The 19,198-nt window shown below is 32.6% G+C and overlaps 1 protein-coding gene across 3 annotated transcripts in view; it reads left to right on the top strand.

The window, feature by feature from the left end:
* The window catches only part of RPTOR (regulatory associated protein of MTOR complex 1), a 551,396-nt gene that overhangs the window by 293,703 nt on the left and 238,495 nt on the right, over positions 1–19,198 (top strand). For all 3 annotated transcript variants that reach the window (XM_051995401.1, XM_051995400.1, XM_051995399.1), the window contains exons 8-9: positions 11,371–11,471; positions 11,909–12,053. In XM_051995401.1, the coding sequence (XP_051851361.1) occupies positions 11,371–11,471; positions 11,909–12,053 (246 nt within the window). The remainder of the gene's footprint in view (positions 1–11,370; positions 11,472–11,908; positions 12,054–19,198) is intronic.

The raw sequence follows: 19,198 nt of genomic DNA, 5'->3' as shown, positions 1-19,198 counted from the left end.
CTCCTTCCCTTCCCTTGAACTTTCTTGGAGTCTTTGCAGTTTTTTAAAAAGAACTTGACGCATTTCTCCTTCTTTTGTATTCCCTTCCTGCCCTTTTATTTTCTTCTTAGTCTGCAAAAGACTGAAGTGACGGTGGAAGGCAGACTTGATTTGGAATCAGAAGATCAAATACTGTAACTTACTACTTCTGTGTCATTTAGCAAGTCACTTTACTTATCCCTGCCTCTTTTCTTTGCAAAATGAGGGGATTGGAATAAATGGCTCTGATAATTTTTCAGTTTTAAATACTATATTTCTATAAACCCAGCTTTTAGATTTTTTCCTTTTCCTCACAGCATTTGAGATTGGCTCATTTTCTTTCTAAGGGAAAAAAGGGACAAGAAGACAAGTATACTTTACTTAATTCACAAACATTTATTAAAAGTTTGCTTGGCTTTGGGAAAACAGACAAAAATGAAACACTGTTTGATCTCAGAGAGATAATGTATACATAAAATAACAACAACAAAAAAAAAGTAAATATAGGACAGATTAGAAATTAATTTTAAAATTACATTGGAAAATGCTAATAAAGAATTGAATAGTGCATGTTCATTAGTTCATATTTCCATAATCTATTAAGTGATTTTTTGAGTTGCTAATCTTCACACTCAAAAACAAACACTACAAATGAAAGTGAATGTATAATTAAAAAGTCATTTTAATAGGGTTTAAAGTAACATAATAGTATAATAATCATATACACACACATTCATTTGTCATTATAGCATTTAAGAGTTGAGAGGGATTCTGAGGTTAATGATGATAAGTCACACTTAATTTTACAAAATATTTCCCTCACAACAATACTCTGAGGCAGGTAAAATGAAAGTATTATTTCCCCGTTTTATGCAAATATCATAGCAAGTTTAAGAGCCAAAACTTTTATCTATCACTTCATTCTATCCTTTCAAAAAAAGAACTAATCCTTATGTGATTTAAAGATGTACTTTTTTGGTCTGTCTTCTAACATATTGACTGTTAGCACCAGGTATCACATACAGGATGCCATCTTACAAAAAAGTTCATCTGACTTTCAAGCAGAAATAATATATAAAATCAACTCCTTACTTATTCTGAAACTGAGAAGAAATGACATTTACTGCTAGTGACCAGAATATTAAAAATATTTAATTCTTATGTGTTTATTCTCCAATATTTATATAAGAATAATCCAAACAATTATGTTTATCTTTTAAAAATAAAGTAAGGGGCAGCTAGGTGGTGCAGTGGATGGAGCACCAGCCCTGAAGTCAGGAGGACCAGAGTTCAAATCTGGCTTCAGACATTTAACACCACTTAGCTGTGTGCCCCTGGGCAAGTCACTTAACCCCAAATGTCTCAACAAATACATATATACATACATATGTGTGTGTGTGTGTGTGTGTGTGTGTGTAAAATAAAATTTAAAAATTGAAGCAGTTAGTAGCTAATCAGATTTGTTTGAGATTATAGACTGATTTTTTTGCATATACCATTGTGGTAACTTCATAATTGGTCTTGTCATTTCTAAATTTTTCATTTGCATTCATTTCTCTTGGCTATTTCTCAAATAATATTTTTAATACATTAACTTTTACTGATAAATTTTACCTTTACATTGTAAAATGTTCTCCTAGTATCCCTCTTCTTTGCCACCTCAAAGAACCAGCATGTACAGCATAATATATTTTTGAAAAAGAGGAAAAACAGTCTACAAAAATGATTGATAGCTCTAAAAAGATCAAGAACATGAATGAAATTAATTTCCCCTACCCATGAGCTGCCCCCTTTTTCAAAAAGAGTGAAATAAGGGTGTCTTTTTGATGAGATTAGTGGCAGTCAGAGAGTTGTTAAAATCCCCTTTTGGTCAGCACAGGTTTTTCCAAAGAATTCATGAAACCCCAAATTATTAATTGGCAAAAATGAAAGTTTATTGTTGGATAGAAATCAGTTTGCTAAGAGACTGACTTCTATAGTAGCAAAGTCCTATTAGGGAAATGGAGTCTGGCACTAAGAAGAGAATGCCTTCTCAGCGGGCAGAGAGTCCTAGCAAACTGTTTGGGCCTCTGCAAGGAGTGAGCCCAGAAACTGCTCTGATTTTTTATTAAGATTTCTAATTGAATCAAAGGCTCTGGCATCCCTGAAAGGTAATTTATCTGGGGGTATATGCCGTCCCCAGGAGGAGCTGAGACTCCAAAAGGGATCATAGAGCAAAGGGGAACACAGTTTCAGAGTGATAATCTTAAAGGGAATACAGCTTCAGTAAAGGGAACACTTTCCCTCCCCCTTCATTTTCATATCTTCTTTGGGGCCAAACTTGTGAGGTTTTTTGTTTTGTTTATTTAATAATTTTTAGCCTTATTTTGTTGAAGTAGTGTGAATCTTTCTATGCTTTACATTCATCATATTTGTCACTTTTAAAAGCTCTGTTTCATTTGACTTTTAATTATCCCAAAGTAATTTTATATATAATAAGTACCTAATAATTGTTGAATTAAAATTAATAACATGATATATTCAAGTGAATTCTGATGCTGAGGACCTTGGATTATTCACATATGACACTATGATTAAGTTTTAAAAATTAGGCATTTACTGTAATTGATAGAGAATTCTATAATGCAATTCCCTGTAAGTTTTATTTAAAAAAAAATTTGTAATCCATGAAAAAACTACATTTATTTTTCCTTTTTTTAAATAGTAATTTTTTTGGTTGGTGGTTTTTTTTTCCCTTCATTATTTAGATTTCCCAGAAAACCGTTCCTTGTAGTCAAGATTTTTTAAAATACGTAGAAAAAATTTAGTAAAATCAATCAGTATATTGACAAAAATCTAACACTATCTCCAGTTCCATTTCCCCTGAACCTCTTAAAAGAAGGTAGAGCTAATGTCTTTTCACATTTCTTCTTTAGGACTGTGCTTTTCCTTTGTAATCTTGTGACATTGACTTCTTTCGGGTTTTTTTCCAGTCTCTAATATTTTTCTCTAGTTTCAAAATAGAATTAAAGGATTCTAAAATAGTTAAGGATTTCTGTAAATGAAATGAAAAAGTAAAATGAATGTAAATGAAAAAGTACAATTAAAAAGATTACTCCAGCAAATTATGAATTAAAGACTAGGAATATAAATTACCATGAACAAATGAAAATCTGGAGGGCAAAAACTGAATGGTAATAGTGGAAGAGACATTGAAGATGATATTCCCTAATACTTTAATTTTGCAAAAGAACAACCCATATTCCACATATTATCAGCATATTTTCCCCAGGAATACATAATTTTAGTTAATGACCAATTCAGAACTTTTTTCATCATAGCCTTCTGTCCCTTTCAAGTAAAGGTAATCAGTTTAGAGAAGTGTATGTGGGAATGTGGGCATGTGTACGTTAATAAATCTATATTAACTTTCCTACCTTTAAAAAAATATGTAATCTTTTACTGGCTTATTATATTACTTCTCTGGTAAATTACTCTTCTCCTGGCCTTCTGTATGTGCATGTTGCACACATTAATGACTATTTTTTAAATTTATTTTTGCATTTCAATTATGCTTTGATGTAAGAAATGATGAATATCCTGACTTATGGAAAAGCATTAAAAGATTTATATGATTTGATGTAAAGCACAGTAAACAAAGCCAAGTATACCATATATGCAATTAATACAAAATCAATAATTTCCCTGATTTACCAATGCACAGTTTCATTAATTTTTCCTGTTATTTGAAAATATTTGTTACATGGGATAGCTGTATAAGAAGGTGAGAGGAGATGCTGGAAAAATTATTGAAATGCAAAAATAAAGCTGATACTTCAAGATTATTTTGAATTTTATTTCTCTTGATTTGAAATCATTCTATTATGTGATTTTAATAGTTTACAGATTTTATTTTAAGAACTGTTTACATTCTTTGGCTACTTATTTATTGGAATATTTTTTAGTTTCCTATATTTCTCTCTATGTCTTGGATATCAGATCCTTATCAGAAATATTTAATAACAAAGATTTTTCCCTTTTCAACTACTTTACTTTTTAATCCTAGTCCTATTGATTTTGTTCATACAATTTTTTTTCATTTTAATCAGTTATCTATTTTATGTTTTTGATTGTCTTTACCCCTAATTTGAGGTATTTTATGCAAATATTTTCCCATTTGCTTTCTTATCCTTCAGTAATATCATTTGTAGTTATCTATTTTGTATTTATAATTGCTTTTTCTCCTTTGTTTAAGAATATTTCTGTTCTTAATAGTGAAAAGCATATTTTCTGTTTCTCTTCAATTTTTATTGCATAATATTTAGATAATAATTTATTATGTAATATGGCATAAGATGTTTCTATCTGAATGCTTTCTAGTTTTCCCAGAAGTTTTTATCAAATCCAGAATTCTTTCCTAAATATCTTAAATTTTTAGCTTTAACACTGGGTTATTGAGGTCCATCTATTTCTAGTTCTCTTTTTTCTCTTCTATTTTACTTATCTACCTTTCTTCTCAGAAATTATTTACTATGGAAAGTCTAAAATGGATTTATACCAGGGATATAAGAATGAGTTCAAAATTAAGAAAACATCATAACATTAAAAATAAAAACAGAATCACAGTGTTTAATTCTTTCCTCCTCCCCCTCCCCCCCCCAAAAAAAAAAAAAAAAAAAAAAATCCCAAACTTTGATAAAGTAATAAGCTCATTGATGCTTTGGTAAAGAAAATAATTAAAAGCAATATCATAGATATTTATTCAGTAACTATGGAGTAAAACATATTCCCTCCTCACTATTATTTGATAGAATTCAAGAGCTTACAGCAAAGAAAAGAGAAGTAAATTTGACTGGAAGTCAAATTTGAATATTAGGAAAAGAGAAGCTAAAACTATCCCTATTGGCTGATAACATGATAGTTTGGAAATCCTGGAGAACTAGCAATGATAGTAATTGGGACAAAGGCAAACAAAATAAATGTACAAAAATAAACAGCATGTCCATATAACAAAATCCACAAGCCAATATGAGAAAGATAAATCCTATTCAAAATAATTGCAAAATATAAAAAACAAATAAATGACCTACCTGTATCAATTCAATTAAAAAGTGTTCCTTTACCAGGGGAAGAACTTTCTCTACCAATGCAGATCGGCAGGATTATGTTGCCATTATTTTTCACAGGTAAATCTTTGACTTAGGCCTTCCTGATTTCCAGCCCAGGCTTCTATTCATTTTGTCATGCTGTATCTTTAAGGGTAGGGTTAGTGACTCATGATATTAAAATATTCTGCTGGAATTTTGTTGTCTGAATTACTATAATTTTATACCACTTTATGCTATGGGAAATTCAGCCACTGAATAATAAATATAGATATAAATTTTATAAGCTGTTTAGAACATTAAAGAATTTATTTTAGGGTGTGTAAGTGATGAGGTTTAGATTTGGGGTACCCAAATGAAATTAGGGTTTCTGGTGGTCAGGGAGTTAAATAAGGTCTAGTGGTAAGTTCGGGGTACAGAGTAGGTTTGGCTTCCCTGCAACCCCTTGGGATCAGCACAAGGGTAGTGAGTTTTGGGAAACTCCCTTCTAGCAGCACAAGCAATTCTCTGTAAAGGAATTTACAGACTCGAAACCTATATTGATAAAAGAGGTTTATTATGGGGATTGGAAGTAAGGTTAAAGTCTAGTTAAGGAAATAGGTGAGGATAAAGAGAGGATGGCACTGGAAACAGTATTCCAGTGGGCAGAAGCTCCTTGGGGTGCCAAGCATAGGGCTGGCATGTTTGGAATTTCTGCAAAGAGAGGATTTTAGTTTGGCTTTTTATAATGAGAGATTTAGCTAAAGGGGGGCCATGGGTGGAGTCCTAAATTGGCTCAGATCCAGTGGGGGCTAGGATAAACCTCAATCTCCTATTGGAATTCAGAGGGGTGCTTTTGTCCAGGGATTTGTGCATCAAAGGTCCTATCTTCCTGAAGTGATAATACATCAGCCAGGAAGGACTGGGAATCAGAAAGACATAATCACAAATGTAGTTTCTTAAAGGGAACAAAACCCGCTTTATAAGGAAGCTTTTAAAAAGAAATGTTTCTCTTCTCTTTGATCTTCTGTACATCTTGTTTCTATCTACTGGTACTAGGAATTATATGTGATTTCCAGAATGGATAGTGTTTTGATATTCTATAGATTGTGGGACAAAAATAAACCTGAAAAGAACAATTTCTAAACTCTCTTAATTTTAATTTTCATTATAAATAGAGGAAATGAGAAGGTTTAGAATATTTCTATATTTAAATACTGTAATGACCGCACTAACACCCAGGAGACCCCAGAATCAGCCAGAGTCAGGATAAGCAAAAGTCCATCTTTATTCTTGGTCTTAGACTCAGGATTGAACAGGATGGAAGCAGAATTTCCAGCGACTGCCTTCTCCCTCGTCTACCACCAAGCGTGTGTCCCTGACTAGTCTTACTCCATCCTCTAGTCCCTCCTACAATCCTCTATACACCAATCGTTGAGCCAGTATGGATAGTGGAAAGGACCATTTTCTAAGCATATGCCCAATCAGTAGTTAGCCTCAAGTGCTCAGCAGTCCTGACTTCAGTGCATTGACTTCAGTAATTTCAGCCTTCTACAAAATACATTCAATCTGCTAAAAAAACAGATTTTGGTTTCCAAAATGACAGTTTTCAAAAGAAAATTTATTGTGAAAGTACTATAAAGTTTTTCATTTAAGATAAATTTATTTTAAAAGAATGACAAAAATTGAATAAAATAAGAAATAAACTATGTATAATCACAACAGAAAAAAACAAAAACAATTATTAGAACATACTATACAGATGACTTCAGTAAACTCTGAAAAATCAACAGGAAAAAACTTTAAAAATAAAAATCAGTATAAAAATATAAAATATCCAAGGTAACAGCATCTAATAGAGATCTTAAATATACCAGTTTAAGAAAGGGAGTTGAACTAGCTATAATGGAATTACCTTCTCTGTCCCCTCACTTACAAAAAAAAAGTAGGGCTACATATATTACAGCAGAATTATGTAAGTACATTGAAGAAAAATTCATATCTGTACTATAAAAATTATTTGCAAAATCTGAAAAAGAAAATATTTCATCAAACTTCTTTTTATGAAATAAATAAACCTGTTACCTAAACAGGGAAAAGATAAAACCAAAAAAAAAGGTATTCTTAGATATTATTAGTGAATATTGATTGAACACTTACAGATAAAATCCTAACAAAAGAAGACTATCATAGTTTGTCCAGTCATTTATTTACTCTGGCACATCTGTCTTTGTGTCAGGGATGCAAGTATGGTTCCAAAATTTGGAAAATAACATATTTAATTTTATTAAAAGCAAAAAGATGCAGTTTCCTTAGTACATGCATAAATAGCCATTGGCAAAATAAAATATACATTTTTGATTTAAATTCTATAAAACAGGTATGAAAGAGTTTTTTCACATCATATTCAATTTTTAGAAAGTTTCTTATTGTTCCCTTCATCCATAAGTTTAATACTCTATATGATCATCCTATGCCTTCATATAAATCTTTTCTTTAATATTCCCCAGTTTTCCATTTTTAATGTATTTATTTTTTATCACCTGCATTTAGTATAGTGCCTTTCATGAACAAGAATTTAATAAATGCTTCTATTCTTGTTAATGATAATGCTATTTCCATTTACTGTCCCTCTTTCTATCCCTCTTCCCCAACTGCCCAATTTTTTTTCATAGTGATTAAAGAAATTCAAAAGACATAATTTGTGGATAAATCAATCATCTTATTAATAAGACTAGCATGTTTATTAATAAAAGGAGGGTCATTTGGCTATCATTTTTAGGCCACACAGTCATGACAATGGACTCGGGGTTTATATATGTTCTTTTGGAAGAGAAGTGGCATCCGACTCTGATTGGTTAACAATAATATTTCAGTGAAAGGTTGTGATTGTCAACCTTTAGAGGATCTCGCTATACCCAAAACTCCCAACCTTGGGCAGTATATTCAAAGAATTTATGCCCTACCCCAGCCTGAAAGAACACATTGGCTACTCTCTGAGGTGATGTCTTAAATCTGAAAGTTAGTCTAGTCTCCTTATCAGCAATGTCCTTCAAACGACTGAACTTTTAAAAAATCAAGACTTTAGAAAAAAGGGGAACTTTGGATCTCCTCAATTTGATTATTAATAATAATTTTTACTCTGATGCAAGCAGTAATTTCTATATAACTAACTTGTAAAGTCTAAACTGCTGTGACTTAGATGAATTTGCATAATTCAATTTTTTTCATAAGTTTTTATTCATAATTCCTGTTTTTTACGTAGCCATTGTACCCATGTATTCTGTCCCTACTCCTTCACCCCAACCCCACTTTGCTCTTCTAGAGAAGTCATTCCATATGATATAAATGGAAGGAAAAATTATCATCACACCTGATTGATACTTTGAAAAAGTCTAAAAACCATGTGCAATATGTAATACTTACAGATTTTCCCCTTCCACATATCTCATATGGTCATAGTTTTGTTAACACTTACTTTAGGTTTTTTGGTGTGTTCTTTCCATTTCCATTGTTGCTATCACTGCATAGTGTTTTCTTAGTACTTTTTACTTCACTATGCATAAGTTTTTATGGATGCTTCTCTGTATTCCATTTTTGTTTCCATTACTTATCTATCACAAAAAATGCTATTATTAATATTTTGAAATTTTATGCATCCTTTATTACTGTTGATAATTGATGGAGCCTTTGGGCCAAAGTCACTTCATTTGTATAAGCCCAAATTGCTTTCCAAAATGGTTGTAACATTTCATAATTCTGCCAACAATGGATTAATATGCTTATCTTTTTTTCAATCCTTCTAATGGCCTGTTGCCATTTTGGAGTCTGTGAGGACCGAGTTAGCACCCTGGATACCTTAGAATCAGCCAGAGTCAGGATAAGCAAAAGTCCGTGGTCTTTATTCTTCGTCAAAGTGAGAGGAATGGGCACAGGAATCTCTGTACCGCTCCTCTTCATCTCCCCATCAGAAGTCACTCTGGCTTGTCTTACTCCACTCTCTAATCCCTCCTCCAATTCTCTGTATACACCAACAGATCAAACTAGCATAGAATAGAGGGGCAGGCCATTTTCCAAGCATATGGTAATAGAGAATTGTCCAATCGGTAGTTAGCCTTAAGTGCTCTGTTGTCTGACCTTAGTGCATGAACTCAGAAGTTTCAGCCTTTTACAGGGATCATTTTTCCAATTTGCAGAGCATGTGATAAAACCTTAGGGTTGCTTTAATTTGCATTTTTCTTATTATTAATGATTTGGAGTAGTTTTCAATGGTTGTAAAAACTTTTCAATTCTTTTGAGAATTTGTAGGTCTTAGTACAAAGGGTTAGATAAGAATCCAGGCAAAATATGGCTTAGTTTACCATCACAAAATGATCAGTTTGAGAGGCAAAGATGCTCAGAGTTTCTGGCCAGAATTGAAAACAATTGCTCTTTGTGCCCACTCTAAGCAGTCAAGACCTAAATAGTGGGCAGTAGGAGGCTTGGACTATAATCTTTCCATGAAAGCCCAGAGTGATTTGGATTTAAAGAGTTAGAACAAAGTTTGGCTCTGTGAGTGGAAAAAGGAAAGGATTTAGTGGAAAATATATTCTGTTTTGAACTTCTTAAGTTTGAGATACCAATGGAACATTCATTTCAAAATGTCTGACAGTATTTGGTGTTGTAGGATTGGAAAATAGGGGATTATGGTTATGTTTAGTAGATCTATTATTATATATGGTAGATCTAGTTATCATCTTCCCAAAGATGGTATTTGAATCCATGGGACCTGATGAGATCACCAAGTGAAATTGGATATAAGGAAGAAGACTCGGCATAGGGATTTGGGGGACTTTGACAATTAGTAGATGTGATATAGTAGTAAAAAGTAAAGTAGACAAGAAGAACAAAGAGAGGAAGATGTTTTCAGTGAAGAAAAATATATTAATTATGGAATTCCAGAAAGCATAATTAAAGGGGAGAGCATATTTAGAATTAGACAACAATTTTAAAATTTAAGGATTCCTATCTATAGCAGTGGGCATACCCATATTCAAGTGTAAGCACAAGGCATGCCAGAGCCAAGTAAAATGATTTTTTTCTAGCCGTTATCATTAACAGGAACAATTAATAGTTGACTATTGCAAGTCAACTTGCAAGGCTGCAAGACCTCTATCAGCATAGAACATTTAAATTTCACAAATTGAAAATGTAGAAAATTATTTAATTGCTTTCTACCAGTACTGCTTGATTTCAATTATTCATTATTATATTATGTAATCATTTCCTTCCAAACATTTTTTTTTTCCTTTCATCTAGTTTGTTTGAATAGTCCTAACCCTAAGCAAATGGGAGAAATTCTATTGCTTTAAAAGAATGGGCAACCATCTGTTGTAGTTTCATAACATTCTCTTATGATTCCATTTTGTGAACACATAGGGAATGTCCTTGCCATTAATAATTTACTTCCACTGGGCTCTGTAAAATTAAGCTGCTAGTTTTTTACATCTTATAAGTGGCAGATATTCTGTTCTCTAGCCTCTGGACTCTATAAAACTTTACCTTTAAACAAAATAAAAAGGTAGGTAAAGCTAGTAGGAGTTTTAGTTTTCTGTCAGGTTTTAGATTTTTGTGCCATTGAAATTGGAAAATGGAAAGGATTTTTCTTTTCAGCTATAATTTGGAGGCAAGGACAGTATGAATATATTGAGAAGACATTCAGACTCATCTCTTAGCATCAAGATTTTTTTTTTTTAATTAACTAGGTTGTATTACTAAGAGCTGGATAAAATTAAGCTAGACAGCCAGTTGAAGATAAAGAAAAAGGTCATTTTCAGATCTGTAGAATGTAAAGTATGATATTGGAATTAGTTTGGGTGCTTGGCAAGAATAACAAAGGGCCTTTTTTTGGCAAAGCTGGGAAGATAGCATTGCATCTTTCTCCAGGATAATATCTGCATTCTTTAGTTTGTTAACAGTGACCCAATCAGTTAACTATGGCAAAGTCATAGTCATCTCTTATTGTGCAATTTCTTTGTCTAACAGCATTTACTGTACTAAGATATTTCAAAGAGCCAAAGTATCAGAAGATCTAGGATCCAGCCTATCTCTGGTGCTTACTGTTTTTGTGACTTTGGACAAGTTAGTCAACCTGGATAATTGTGAAATAAGTTGATTAGATTAAGTGGTCTAAGCTTCAAGTGATGGGGGCTGAATCTGTGTTGTTGGATTTTTAATGTGACGTTGTCTCTGCTACCTCTTCCTCCTCCCCCAACTTGTGTTAATAATGAAAATGTCCTATATTTTATAGGATTCCTGGCAGGCTCAATGACAGGAGGACTCCTCTGGGAGAACTGAACTGGATATTCACTGCAATTACAGATACCATTGCTTGGAATGTGCTGCCCAGGGGTAAGGTTATCAGGGAATAATTGGAATCTCTCTAGTAGATAAAGAATGTGTAAAATTAACTTTGAGGATAATTTCATGATAAGGGTGGGATGACAACTAGGTTGAAAGAACACAAGGTACTTAAGAGTTCACATTTGGTCACAAGGGATGTCAAGTAAGATTACCTAATGAAGTGTCAGACGCAGTGAGAAGGTAGCAAGTATATATGTATTTCTCCAATGAGAAATTGCCAAATTCAGAATGCATTTTCCTCAACTCACTGGCTCTCTTCTGGTGTGTTGTAGCAAAATTGGTACTGCATGTTTATCCTTTTTTGGGCAGTTAGTTGAATTTTGCTTGTTCAGTTTTGGGGATGATGTGTGTGTGTGTGTGGAGCTGATTTTGCATGCTGATTTTGACTAACATAGTACTATACTATTCTCTTTCGTTGGCTCTAGATCTCTTCCAAAAGCTTTTCAGACAGGATCTCTTGGTGGCAAGTCTTTTTCGTAACTTTCTGTTGGCAGAAAGGATCATGAGATCATATAACTGTACCCCCGTTAGCAGTCCTCGCCTACCTCCTACCTATATGCATGCAATGTGGTAAGTCTTCAACAACTGAATGTCTATTGCTTTTTGATTACTATAATTGATATTTTTTGAATTTATGAAATTTCATTGCTTAGAATTAAAAATATAAGAAGATTTTAGTGACACTATTAGAGACCCAAGAATATGTTTATAAAAGTACTAAGAACTATCTATACCTGGGATAATTTCAATATTTGCTGCTTAAAGGCTGAAGAATCTCAGTGTTTCTACCCAAAGATTCTTCCATACTCCAGAAAAGAGCTAGGCCTTCTGCAAATGGATTCTGGAGAATGGCAGAAGTGGGGTTGGGAAACACTTTACCATCTGAACTACTCTGTACTTGTGATTGCAGTGTAAGTGTAAATTTTGGTTTAATGTCAGTCCTTAACTATGATTCCTTCTTGATTTAACTGATTTTCCCCTGATCCTGGGAAATTCTTCTTCAGACTGAAAAAATGTTAGTGTAGTTAGTTTGATTGAAGACTTTTGTTTGTTTTCATTCTTGACATCTGGCCTTCTTCAGCAAAACCTTCTGCATAGTTTGATTACAAAGTTCTATAACTTTGTACTGAACCTGAATACTGATCAATAAGAAAATTATCTTGACAGCACATATATCAGTGGATAAAACAATAGAGAAAATATCTGAAATGGTACAGACCTTGTATATTTGTTTTTGAATCTATTTGATTAATTTTTCAGCAATAGTTTTATCTTAATTTAGTGAAATTAATTATTCTTTGAAAATACATCAGCTTTCAATAAATAGAAGGCAGCCCAGAAGCATTTTGTTTGGCAGTGAAAAACAGTGTGGCTATCAAAACTTTGCTGCATATAATTCACAAATGAATAACCAAGGGTTTCCTGTATTTGATTGTATTTTGAACCTATAACATGTAGAATGCTCTGTGATGAACCCTAAATAAAAGTTGAAATAGTCTCTCCCTTGCTAAGATCACTTATACATAACAACATATACAAACAAAAAGAGATGTCACAGACTACTGTATGTGTATCCCATATAGAAGAATGAAATAATATTTTATCAAAATGAAAGATTAATCAATCACTCAGCTTTTAAAAATATATAACTATATATCAGAAACTGTTGACTTATGGTATATAAAGCCAAAAATTACCATGCCCTCCAGAAACTTACATTTTCCAGAAAGGAGATTTATAGCCATGGAGATAATAATTACATAAAAAAAAAACAGATACAGAATAGCCTTGGGGGTGATTTAGGTGACCAGGAAACTCCACAGGTAAAAAGTATAGATTGAGCTGAGTCTAAAAGGAATCTTAGAATTTCAAGCAATAGAATTGAGAAGTCAGTATATTCCAGGTATGAGGGATGACGTGTGCAAAGTCATCAGACAGGAAGTGAATTTGTCATGTGTAAAAAACTACGAGGTGATTAATGTAGCTAAATCATAGAATGTACAGAGAAAAGTGGTTGGTGTATAATCAGTTTAGAAACATAGAAAAGAATAGTGTTGTAAAGAATTTTAAATATACAATAGAGAAATTTATTTATTTATTTTTTTGACATGGAATATCAAAAGACATTTATTTTCTGTAAAAATCCTACATACATTGATGAAATCACAGGTCTAGAGCTTTTACTGCCCTTCCTCCCCTAAAAAAATATGAGAATCATAATCGGAGGCAATTCTCTCTCTCTTTTTTTTTTTAATAACTTTTTATTGATAGAACCCATGCCAGGGTAATTTTTTATAGCATTATCCCTTGCACTCACTTCTGTTCCGATTTTTCCTCTCCCTCCCTCCCTCCACCCTCTCCCCCAGATGGCAAGCAGTCCTTTACATGTTGAATAGGTTACAGTATATCCTAGATACAGTATATGTGTGCAGAACTGAACAGTTTTCTTGTTGCACAGGGAGAATTGGATTCAGAAGGTATAAATAACCCAGGAAGAAAAACAAAAATGCAAGCAGTTTATATTCATTTCCCAGTGTTCTTTCTTTGGGTGTAGAATAGAGAAACTTATGTTTGATTTAGAGGTTAGAGGGGACCAGTGGCTTATTCTGTGATGTAATTAACATGGTCAAACAGGTTTTAGAAAAATGCCTTGATAGTTGAATGGAAAGTTTGGTTTGGGAAGATACTCTTGTCTGGAAGACCAATTAAAAGGCTATTACGGTAGTTCATAGGTAAAGTGATGAGGGATTGACTGGCTATCATATGAATGAAGAGAAGGAAACAAATGTGGCAGAATTAGAATAACTGACATTTAGAAATAATATTAGAAACAGATATAGAATGAGAATCAGGAGTTGAGGATGACATTGTAGCTGACTACTTAGGCAAATGAAAAGATGGTGGTGACCTCAGTAGAAACTTGGAAATTGTGAAGAAAGGTAATTTTGGCTGGGAAAGAGTTTTGTTTTAGACATTCTGATTTTGAGATGTCCATAGGACATCAAGTTTGAAATGTGTAGTAGGCAATTAGTTAGTGATGTAAGAATGAACAGACTAGATCTGAATGTCTAGATCAGGAACTTATCAGCCCAGAGATGATGAACCCATGACTGTTGACTATTTTCTTTCATTTAATTTTTTATTATCCTTTAAATAAAGGAATTTTTTTTAATGTAGCTGTTATGGAATCCTATGGAATGCTTTTTTAAAATGTCCAGATAATAGGAAAATATTACTCTAATGTTTTGTGGGTTTTTTAATCAACAATTAGTGATTGAAGGAACCTCAAACCAGCAGGGTTGCATAAAAGAATAATCTTGTCTGTTGTTGAGTCCTTTAGAGAGTAGTTGCTGGTACATTGGAGATTAGTCTTTTTTTCAGAATTCAAAAATTTTTTAATGGCCTTGGGGTTATTTCAGTGTTGATTTGGTCAAGGACTGAAAACTAATTACTTGATAGGGAAATAATCATAATAACTGGCTGCCTCTGAACAAGAAAGAAACTTGTACTAAAGACTTGAGGAGTTATGTTGGCCAGTGAAGAACAAAGTGGAGAAGGGAATGAAGAATGTTAAATTTATTTATTTGCTACTAAAAGTATGAGAGAAGTGGCATTATTCCTTCTTCAGTTTTCAAACCATGTACATTTAATGTGTTGTTTTCACTCCATATTTTCTTTGGATGCTTAGTCAAAGAAATAGACTGTTATGAAACTGAAAACCTATAGGAATAGAAAGTATCCCTTAATTAGTAGAATCAAGGAAAATAAAAAGTTCTTAGAGCATAGGAATAGGTGATTGATACCAAATTGACAGTGCTAGGAAATGGGGGGGAAAATCTATTGTTATAGATAGACTAAGAAAACTTCTTGTTTATTTAGTATGCTAGAGATATTTTTCCCTGTTATTTGGAATTTTTCCTATTTTCTAATTCTAGGATCCTTTTAATGCTATTTTGATTTGTGTTAATAGCCTAGTTCCTTATCTGTGTTACTAGTGCTTTTTCCAACTTAAAATAGGAATACAGCATTTTAGTATGAGAATTTAACACAGCATTATAATGCTAGTGTAAATCTTTTTTATGTGTGTTTGGGGAACATGGAATAACATGAAAATTTGTGATAGTTAAAGTATATTTTGGAAAGTGATCAAAATTCATATACCAAGGGAGTTAGAATTGCTTTATAATAGTCATAAAATTATGCTTGAAGTTTTCCTATTTCATTATTTTTCAGCTTCCCCAAATTGATTTGTGTGTCCTCTTGGGTCCCTTTCCACAATGAAGATTTAAATATACTTTACTGATTCATCAGTTACAACCCACTGCCCTGTAAAAAGCTAGAGCTTAACTTTCCTTTCTGGGAATTACTAGTCAGTCTTTTACTGAATTATTGTTGTCTCTCTTCGACTCTAGGAAGAATAGAATGGAATCATCCAGCTGTAATGTTTCACAATCCTAGCTTACACCTACACTGTTTCCAAGAAACAAAATTCCTTTTCTATTTCAAAAGAGCTTATTTTCTTTCTAGTTGCTTTTGCAGAACTTGTCATCAGTCCTTGTTTAGAGCTATCACAGTGACAGTAGACCTGTTGCAGCAGGTAACAACACACATTTCAATTACAGTAAAGGTAAAATCCCAATTTAATAAATTCTATGGGATTTTTAAATTGTTTCATTTTTCTCGGAAGTGGAATTTTGTTATAAGAACCTGCTTAAACTAGAATTATTAAGAACTTTCCCATGCATTTTGAGCTGAAAGTCAGTAGTGCTCTACCTCTTTGTAGTAAGATATTACATGAATACAGGTGTTTTTCATTCTATACATAAAGATAGGGAATGAAAATACATTTTCATCCCCAAGTTTTTCAACCTCTAAAGCCTTTGTCCTTTGTCCTATAATGTTGCGATTTGTTTTGATGGGTGAGGGACAGCTAAATTATATGGAATATATAGTGCTGAAATATAATTTCTCCTTGATAGTAACACAGTTAGGTGTTGTGAAGAACACTGTCCTGGTTATTTGGGACAGATTATGTTAATTGAGCTAGAAAAAAAATTTTTTTTTTTTTTACTGAATTATTTGCTGTAGAGAATCCCTTGTAACTAAATTACTTAAGTATTATTATTGTGGCACCAAGTTATATGCTATAAAAACATCCTTTATAATAGCATCCTTTCAGCAAAGATTTTACCTTTGTGTTGCCAAAAGGGAATTATGTGATTTGAATTATTTTCATTTTGCTTGGTTTGAATATTAAACTTTTGGCCCATTTATTATTATGATAATTCATTTAAAATAGAGAAAACTTAATTTTTTAGCCATTCAGTGGTGAAGAAAAGAAGTTTAAAATGTAAATAACTTGTAAAATCCAAGAAACTATTTCTAAATACCAGATGGAAGTCTTGAAAAAACTGATGCTTTGTATCAAAAAACAAACAAACAAAAAACAATTCTGCATTTGTGGCAGAGATTAAACATGGTAGAAGAACCAACTCTTATTACCTAATTGATAAAATTAAACATCTATAGGCAAAAAGTTTCTTTTAAAAAAAAAATTAAGAAAATGAAATAAATGGTCCAGAAAAGTCAAGATGGCTTAAATTATATAATTAGAACTTTAGCAACAAGCTATTTTAAGAAATGATTTAAAAATCAGTGAAAAAAAGAATTCCTACATCATTATGCCATTATGAAGTTTAATTTTTTTTCACTTTAAAAAGTTATTTGACATTGTCTTCATTTCCAAATATATCCTTTCAAGACAGTCTTTCCTTCTAAGAAAAAATATAGTATGGGGTAAAGAGGGGGCAGTGAGAAGAGGATACAGAAATAGGTTAGCAAAATTAACCTACTTGTATGAAATTATATGCAACATCCCCTCCTCCTCCAACCTCTGTAATGAAGGCACATTCTTATAATTTGAAGAGGTCTTTTACATGCATCACTGTCAGAAAACTATCTTAGGAATCAGAGTTAATATTTGAAAATCATTGATAAAAAGGAAATACCAAAGAACCCATATTGATTTAATATATTTTTGTTACCTTTTGAAATAGATAGATTAGAGGTTATACAGGTGAAATTATATTGAATATGCTTGCATTTCCTAGATTCATTTGAAGTGCTGATGGTGAATAACATGTTGTTATGTTGCTCTGTTGACCAAGTGTGTAACTTAACCAGATAGTCCCAGTGCTAACAACTTAGAAACATGAATGTAAATAAATGTAAGAAACATTCTAAAAATTACAGATTAGTGAATTTTACTTTCATGCTACAAAAGGTAATACCACATTAGCTAGGATAGCCTGTTGCTAAAAACCATTGTAAAACAAGTTCATTTTCAACTTTCTCAACATTCTCAACTATCAAGGCTGCTTTTACAACTACTTTATTTAGTACTTTTACTCACCCAGCTCTAAAAACTTAGTGCAGCTAAATGGCACAGGCATCAGGCCTGAAAGTCAGGAAAAACTGAGTTCAAATTTGACCTCAAACACTTAGTAGCTGTGTGACAAGTCACTTAACCCTGTTTGCCTCAGTTTCCTCATGTGTAAAATGAACTAGAAAAAGAAATGACAAATCGCTCCATTACCACTGCCAAGAAAACCTCAAATGGCGTCATAAAAGAATCACACGTGACTGAATTTCAAGCTTGTAACCTCATTGAGTATAGGTACTTCATATATGCTCCATTGCCTAATTTTGCACTAGCTTTGCAAAAAATTTAGGTAATTATTTGATTTTGGATGTAAAGAAGTCTGTTCAAAATAAATTTGTGACTTTTCTATTATAAAATGAATGACCTCTCCTCCAGATTGTCCAAAAAAGCCAAGATATCTGTGTTCCATCTTGTTATTTTCTATCTGTGAGCCCTTCTTTTATTTGCTTCTAGCTTTCTATCTTGCCCCCTATAATAACAATTAAACGAAAAGCATGAGGATGGCATGCTTTTTATTGCTCTTTTTAAAACCTGCATGAGATCATTCTTAGGGCTATGCAAAACACTGACCAAAGTGAATGGGCTGCAACCTGGACACCAAGAGGACCGCACCAATTCTGGATTAGATTCTGTTAGAGAAAAAAAAAAAGTATGCATGTGGATAAGCAATTTCTGAAATATTTGTGTCTTTTTGTGGTAGTAGATGTTTTTCTTTCTTTCCTTTTTTTTTTTTTTTTTTTTTTTTTTTGTCTTTCTCACATTAAAGTACCTTGAAAAACTTTCTCTGTGTACCTTTAAAACTTTGTCACTTTCTTATTTACCATGAACTTGAATTAAAGTACATCATGTGTTACCCTGTATTTTCTTCTTCCTATCTCCCCTTTGTGTGTTTCCTGTTCTATAATTTAATCTCCTATAAAATAATGATTAACCTATAAACAGGGTATGATGAGGTTTCATCCATGGCTTCTCAGACATTTTCTGTTACCATGAGTTTTTCTATTTATTTTCTTTTCTGCTTATATTATTTGTTAGTTTACTTGCTTTAAAAATAAATTTTTGTGCATGGTCTCCCAATTTCCCTTGAAAAACCACATGAAACCAAGATGCTGAATCTGATGGAATGAAACTTTTCTCCAACTCAAGAAAAACAGAAAAAAAACTGAAAAAATGCTCAATCTCACTGGAGTGACAAAGGTGTTCAGCCCAGCCCAATAGACTCTGAGAAATCTGTTAAGAGGCTCTTAATCAACAGTAAATCAGCAACTAAAAT

This window comes from Antechinus flavipes, chromosome 4, assembly GCF_016432865.1.
Source record: "Antechinus flavipes isolate AdamAnt ecotype Samford, QLD, Australia chromosome 4, AdamAnt_v2, whole genome shotgun sequence".
Classification (NCBI taxonomy): domain Eukaryota; kingdom Metazoa; phylum Chordata; class Mammalia; order Dasyuromorphia; family Dasyuridae; genus Antechinus; species Antechinus flavipes.
This window is presented reverse-complemented; position numbering and strand designations above follow the sequence as displayed.